Source organism: Vicugna pacos, chromosome 10, assembly GCF_048564905.1.
Source record: "Vicugna pacos chromosome 10, VicPac4, whole genome shotgun sequence".
Lineage (NCBI taxonomy): Eukaryota > Metazoa > Chordata > Mammalia > Artiodactyla > Camelidae > Vicugna > Vicugna pacos.
The window spans coordinates 27,676,195-27,683,846 of record NC_132996.1 but is presented as its reverse complement, the minus strand read 5'-3'; the positions used below and the strand labels follow the sequence as shown (position 1 = coordinate 27,683,846).

Sequence of the window (7,652 nt, the reverse complement as noted above, 5' to 3'; positions counted from 1 at the left end):
TTGCAACCCCCCCCATGCTCACGTGACAACTAAAAGAGCATCATAGAGAATAAGAGTAAAGCTGTAATTCTGTACTCACTGAAGATCAACTTTAGGGTTGTACTATACAGGATAAATGTGACCAAATAAAGGAAAACATGTTATAGAAAAGGAATAAAGTTGTGCTTTTTAACCTACTGAAGGCTGACTCCAGGGTAATACAATTTAGGTCAAATGTGACCAAATAAAGAGTGCCTTGTTTCAGTCTTTACCACTGGCATCTCCGTTGAGGCTGCCTGAAACGAGTTCGGCCTCCGTGGAATTGCTGGATGTGTGTGACCGACTGTCCAAAGCAGCCAAGGACTGCAGCATGCTCAGTAGACTGTTCGAGGTGGGAAACTGTAGGTACTTTTCTGGCACATAACCCACTTGGCCAACTTTATTTCGAGCCTGAGTAAAAGACATGTGACAAAACAGGTTTGCACACACAATTTGGACAGGGTGCAACAAGAACCAAAACAAACTCCTAAAAAGTCACAAGAAGGGGCGATATGAGCAAAGGAATATACCTTTACCCAGTCTTCCATATCTCCATCTTCAATCACTTCTAACACCTCATGCTCCTCAATGGTCAACTCATCTGGTTGAGAAGCCTGCAATGTAGGATGGTCATGGACAAAATTAAAAAGGTTAGATAAAGAGCAGATGCGAACTGATCATAACAAAAACTGGGGATCAAAATATTGAAATGATTTTGAAAAATGTATTGAACATAAAAATTTAAGTGTTGTAAAACTATCATAATGAGGTGAAGTTTTACTTTAAAAAAACTAAACAAAATAAAGCCACAACAAAAACTGGAGAAACGGAATCCTCAAGAGGCAATCAGGTTCAGTGAACACAGCACTCTGCTGGAAGTAGAGGACTTGGGTTCTAGCTCCAGCTTATGTATCTACTGGTAAGTTATTCAACTTCTTGATGTCTCCATTTCTTCAAAATGACAATCCTGCCATTCTCAGGAGGATGAGGGAGTCAATGGGGGATGAATATGGACAGAATCAATGATTTGGGAAGCACAGGCAAAGGAGAAAGCACTGGATTAGAACTGTACAAGAGGGCTACCATGGAAGTGCGTGCTGTGAAAATGCAAAGAGCTATGTACATGGACTGGATGATAGCTTTAAGCAGCTCCTAGACCTGGTCTGGAATCACTGTAAAACAGTGGCCAAGAGAAGGAAGTTGTAGGAGGAGAAATGATTGAGATTGGTCAAAGTCTGGAATTATTATGCTCCAACTTAACTGTGGAGACTGGGCTGATCCCATTGGGTGCTTCTGCACAAGTCACTAATTGTGATGGTTTTTTTCTCCCTGACAGCAGGAGTCCACGAGCACAAGCCACCAAAATATTGCCCCTGAGACTGTAGAATCTGAAAGCAGACTCTCAGGGCTCTGTAAAGGGACTGGAGAGAGAGACTATGTGGCTTTGTTTCCTAAAGAGACTTGCCTGTCATGTGTAACAGGGAGGGGCCTGGAGGCATCTTCTGGCTCTCCAGTGAACAGTCTTAAAAGCTTTTCCCAAGTCCCAAAATCAGTTAAAACTATCAGACCATATAGTTTTTCAGATCTCTCAAAGTGTAAAATATCTCCAAGTTACACAAGCGAAAATAAGGCAAGAAAATGGGTCACTTTCCTCCCACTTCATGTACATTTTATCAAACCCAGATTCTGCATATTGCTGTAATAGCTGCTTGAGACAGAAAAATAGTATTGAAAATGGCTGACCAATCACAGAAATACTCCAGGATCAGAATTTTAAGTAGTTACATCTGATCTCAAAATATGAGAAAAAGAAAGCTCATTGATTCTTGATAGCTTTTCCAACAGAATTTCTTTGCTAATCAGAAACATTATGCCTTGAATATACCAGCAAAACACACCTATAAACAAAAATGTTTTTCCTAATTCCACGGTAAAATTTAAGAAGTATCAACATAACCAGATTTCAATGTATGTGAGACCAAAGCAGGAGGGTGAAGAACAACTTTTAAAATATATTGCTGCCCTTGTGAAAAAAAGTCATAGAGGTCTGTGCAAGTTGTCCATCATTGTTTTATAAGCAGATACTAGCTTGATCATACCATCCCTAGTAGTGACCAATACTTCCACTTGACAAGGTCAAGTTCTTTGCATAGCACTCAAGACCCTAAAGAGCTTGGACCCTGTGGTCTCTTGATGCTTTGGCCCCAGCATACTATTCTCTATTCTCTGAATATACCATGCTCTTTCTTGCCTTTATGCTTTTACCAGGCTGTTCCTTCCATCCAGCAGGCCCTGCTCCCTCTTTTCCATCTGATGAATGGATTTAGATTACTGTGGATTCAAGTCCAGCTTCAGCCTGTTTCTATGGGAAAGGGACCATTAAGACCTCGAACAGCCTCAGTTTTCTTTTTGATTCCTATTAGAATGTAAGCTCTGTGAGGGCAGAGATTTTTGTCTGTGTTGATCAATGCTACATCCCCGAGGCTAGAAAAGAGCACAGCATGGTATATGGAAGATACTCAAGTAATATTTGTTGAATTAATAGGTTGGTTGATAGTATCTTCCTTATAGGGTTATTGAAGGGATTAGAAAGAAAAATATGTATGTACATACTTATGATACCAGGCACAAAGGACTTACTAAATGGTAGCCATTATTATTACTCATGATTTGAGGCCCAGCGCATATGTTTTCCAAGACCACCTATGATGAGTTGGTTGCTTTTTCCTCCTTTTGTTCTTGTAAGACTTTGTGCATCCCTCTAACACTGACTACCTTGGCACTCTAGTTAGTTTTTTATAGTTGTGGGCTTCCTAGTAGAATGACTTACTTAAGGCACGGAATGTAATTCTCACTTACACCAACTAAAGACAGCAAGTGGTCAGTAAATGGTTATGAAATAAACCCATGGTCTCACACTACCTCCTGAAGTCCTAATGCCCAGTCAGAACTTCAGAAGCAGCCAGGTCCTCCATTCCCACCACCACCTCTCTAAATTTCCCGTTTTCTTTTAAAATAATATATTTCTCCTGATTATAAAAGTAATACATGTTCACTGTAGAAAAGTTAGAAATACATAACTGAGGTCTTAAGATATATACAATTTGGTGTCTTACTTTTTTGACATATTTCTTCTTATATAAAAAACTCACTAATGTAATTTTCAATTATCTTTGTAATATTTTATGTTATGGTTACATTATACAAACGGTTAACTGATTTAACTATTTCCTTATTAGATTGCCAACTTTGAACTATTATAAAGTAAGTACTATGATTAAAGACCATTTTGTATCCAGAATGTTTTTCTACATTGTGGGTCACTTTCTTAGGATATATGCTAGTAGGATCAAAGTTATGAGCATTTTTAAGGCTTCTGACTCCAATTCTTAAATTTGGCTTTTTTTTTTTTCTCACCAGATTAACTCAGGCTTTCTTTGCTGGTCTGGACTACAGGAATAACAATTAAGCTTATAGTTAGTCTTATTAGTTAGGCTCAATTCTAATCTGTCTTGTAGGGCACCTACACCATGACCAGGGTTACCTTCTTTAAAAACCTAGTCTGATTTTAGGACATCCAGTGGCTTCTCTCAGCAAGGATAAAAGCCAAGCATCAGCCTGGTCTACAAGGCCCTTTACTATCTGGCATGTTTCTTCCAGCTGCTCTATTCCCCACACTACATGCTCACATACCACTGAGTTTAATGTTTCCTGAGTACCCTATTATCTCATTAAACTGTGTCTCTGTATCTGCTGTTCTCTTTGCTTAGAAGGCTCTTTTCCTACCCCATCTTACCACTGCATCAAGAAAGGTCTTATTCATAACCTAACTGAAATGCTACTTCATCTGTAAAATTTCTCCTAATCATCATAGGAAGAATCAGCAGTTTTACCTTTATTAGAAATGCTTTCAAATATATTCTATTTTTCAATTTAATATTTACTCCCTGCAGACTATCCATTCCTGAGAGGCAGGAGTGGTGTCACATTCATCCTTGCATCCCCCAAACTTATCACATATTGGGCACTCGATAAATGTTCAATGGTAACTGATTAAAAAAATTTTACAGTCTGTTTTACCATATGAATATGCCTAGGATACGCCAACAGAGGGGATGTCAGATGAATGCTAGCTGTTTATAATCACTCAGACACTCAGAACCCTCTCCATTTAAGGACCTTAAATTTTAATTCTGGAACTTCAAAGCAAATATAATACTGAGAGGGAAGATGGGGAAATACTCCCAACACTAGTTTTATAATATTCTAAAACACCTTTCCAAGAATCTCAGAGGATGACTTCAAATTTTCAAAAGATTATCTAAACAGTTTACATTGGAAAAAAAACAACCCAACCCTTTTAGAAAAGAGGGAGTATTATTAACTTAAATATATAATGAAAGGATGTTAAACTATAAAAAAGTCTGGTAATCACTGATACTGAGGAGTAACTACTGCCAGCTTGTAGCTACCTAGGGATGGTGGTGGTAGAAGTGAGACTGTCCCATGTATGACTGTTTTAGATTCTCTCCAGACCCTTCCTCTGTTGTTGTCCCTTAAGCACTGAGTCTCCATTAGCATGGCAGCCAAAAGAGGATTCATTTGTTCATGTCCTAATTATCTCTTGAGGACCTACTATGTGCCGGGCACTGTCCTGGGTGCTGAAGACACACAGACAAGGCTTCTGCCTTCATGGGCCTTTAGTAGCAAGTTAGACAAAGAAATATGAAAACAAATAAGATTAAGTTTGGCTGGTGATAACTGCTATATAGCAAATAAATGACGGCAAGAGGGCAGTGGGATAGAGTAGTGACTGAGGAGTGGGTTATGTATTTAGGAGATCAGGGGAGACCTGAAGCAGCACTATTTGAGCTGAGCCTATATGAAGAGCAGTGGGCAGCCAACCACGATCCGGGAGAAAACAATTCTAGGTAGGGGAGCAACAAGTGCAAAGCTGTCAAGTCAGGGAGGAGCATGGTGCTTCTGAAGACTGAAAGGCAGCTAGAGCGGCTAATGTGTAGTGAGTGGGTTGGGTAGCAGTTGGGTGGGTTGGTCTGACATGAACCTAGGGACACTGGCAGGGGCCAGATCAATCTGGACATTGTAGAACCTAGTGAAGTGTTTGTTCTTCTATATGTGATGGAAAATTTATAAAGGGTTTTAAGCAGGGAAACAAAATAATATCCTTTATATGTTAAAGACAATTCTGGCTGCAGAGTGGAATGTGGACTGTTGGTAGACGAGTATGAAGAAGGGATACCAATTATGAGTTTTTTTCTTTCACAGCAATTAAAGCAATGGCCTAGACCAAGGTGATGAAACGTCAATGGATTTAGGATATGTTTTGGAGGTGGATTCAATAGGACTGGCTACTGACTGGATGAAGGGAGTGAGCGAAAGAGAGAAGCTGGGTAATTAAAACTCAATTTACTTTGTACGAGTGAAAAGTTACTGTGAAAGCGGGGCAGGGGTGAGAGAGGATACGAACTATTATACCAAATCAAGTTTGGAAGTCAGGAATCTATCCAGGTTTCTGCTTAACATGGAAACAAGAGGTGGTTATATTAAGATTAGGAAAGGTAGAGTTTAACAAAACTGCTTAGTAAAACAATTTTCTTTTAATATCAACTCTGAGAATTATTCCAGTGGAGGGTCTTGTGCGCCAAGAAGGCAACTGATGAGGGTAAGAGTTCTATTTACATAAAATTTACTAGGTGCCAGGTACTGTGCTAACTGTTTTGCTATAAAAGTGTTATCTCATTTAGTCTTCAATCTAGCCCTACAATATTATCCTCATAATATAGATAAGAAAACTGAGGCTCACAGAGACCAAGGGACCCAGCATTGTCAATACCTTGCAAGTGGCAGAGACAGGATTTTAACTGAGGCAGTCTGATGTCAGAGCCTAGACTCTACCATTATGTTATGTTGCCTCTAATATGAACTGAACACCAATTTTATGTTAAGCACATTAGAAGAGGCCAGGTAGATACAGTTACATGTATCTTAAGAATTGTCACAATTTAATATGAAAAATATGTTAAATAAATACAAACCTTATAGGAATAAACAACTTTGCAGGTGAGTGGATAATTTCTTAAGGTGCCAGAAGGGCTGGAACTGCTGTCATCAAAAACATCCATGTTGTCTTCAAACTCTTCTCCTTCTTCTCTTTCAGTATCTGCATTAAGCTAGGAAAAATCAGAAGCCATTAGCTAGATTACTTCAACAAAATGGATGAAAGCAGGAAAAACACTTAAAGCCTGATTTTTTTCAAAATTTTAATTTACTTATTCAGCTGGACACAGAAATAAGTATCTGTTCTCACTTGCATTTCTCATGTTATGAAAGGACAGAATTTTTTTTCTTTTTAAAACCAAGAGTAAAATGTCTTTCAAATATATAAGAAATATTTATCAGTATCCTTTCACTCTTCACTGTTAAATACTAATAAAGGCCTCTTACCATTTTAAACTGACCATATAAAAAAATACTAAAAAGATTTCTAAATGCTACCAATGACGTGGGAAAATAGGCTTTCATCTATGGCTGGTAGAAACGTAAACTGATATATCCTTAAAAAAAATCCTGCCTACTGAAATTAAAAACTAAATATAACACTTCGTCTAGCAACTTCACTTTTGTGAATCTATTATAAAGAAATAAAAGCACCAGGATCATTAAAACTACATATTCTAAGATGTTTACTGCAACACTGCTTGTAGTGGCAAAAGCCTGGACATAACCTATATCTCCATCAATAGAGGAATATTTGAATAAACTATGATGTGTCCATATTATAGATAAATGACATCTATTAAAAATGAGTTGGGAAATAGAAAGCCCAGAAATAAATCCTCACATATATAGTTACATGATTTTTGACAAGAGTCCCAAGACTATTCAATGGGGAAAGGACAGTCTTTTCAACAAATGGTACTGGGTAAAGTGGATATCCACATGTAAACGAGTGAAGTGAGGCTCTAATCTTACAAAAATTAACTCAAATGGATCAAAGACCTAAACGTAAAAGCTAAAACCATAAAACTTTTAGAAGAAAACATGGGGGAAAAGCTTCATGACACCAAATTTGTCAATGATTTCTTGAATACACACCAAAAGGATAAGCAATGAAAGAAAAAAAAGACAAATTGCACCACATCAAAATAAAAACTTTTGTGCATCAAAGGACAACAGAGTAAGAAGGCAACCCAACTTATCATGTCTGATAAGGGATTAATATCCAGAATACATAAAGACTGCCTAAATTTCAAGAACAAAAAACAATCCAATTCAAAAATGGAGAAAGGACTTGAAAGACATTTCTTCAAAGAAGATACACAAATGGCCAATAAGTACATGAAAAGATGCTCAACATCACTAATCATCAGGTCAACGCAAATCAAAACCATAATGAGATACCATTACACATGCATCAGAATGGTTATTATAAAAAAAAAAACAGGAAGCAAGTATTGGCAAGGATGTGGAGAAACTGGAACACTTGTTGCACTGCTGGCAGAAATGTAAAATGGTGCAGTCACTTTGGAAAATGGTATGGTGGTTCCTCAAAAAGTTTAACATAGAATTACCATATAATCCAGCAATTTCACTTCTTTTCTTTCCATTTCTAT

General features: G+C 37.7%; 1 protein-coding gene across 2 annotated transcripts in view; it reads right to left on the bottom strand.

Annotated features, from left to right (window-relative positions):
- FCHSD2 (FCH and double SH3 domains 2) overlaps positions 1–7,652 on the bottom strand; it is a 197,332-nt gene that overhangs the window by 8,084 nt on the left and 181,596 nt on the right. For both annotated transcript variants that reach the window (XM_072969249.1, XM_006203362.4), the window contains exons 14-16: positions 6,075–6,209; positions 549–632; positions 252–429 (exon numbers count right to left, since the gene is read on the bottom strand). In XM_072969249.1, the coding sequence (XP_072825350.1) occupies positions 252–429; positions 549–632; positions 6,075–6,209 (397 nt within the window). The remainder of the gene's footprint in view (positions 1–251; positions 430–548; positions 633–6,074; positions 6,210–7,652) is intronic.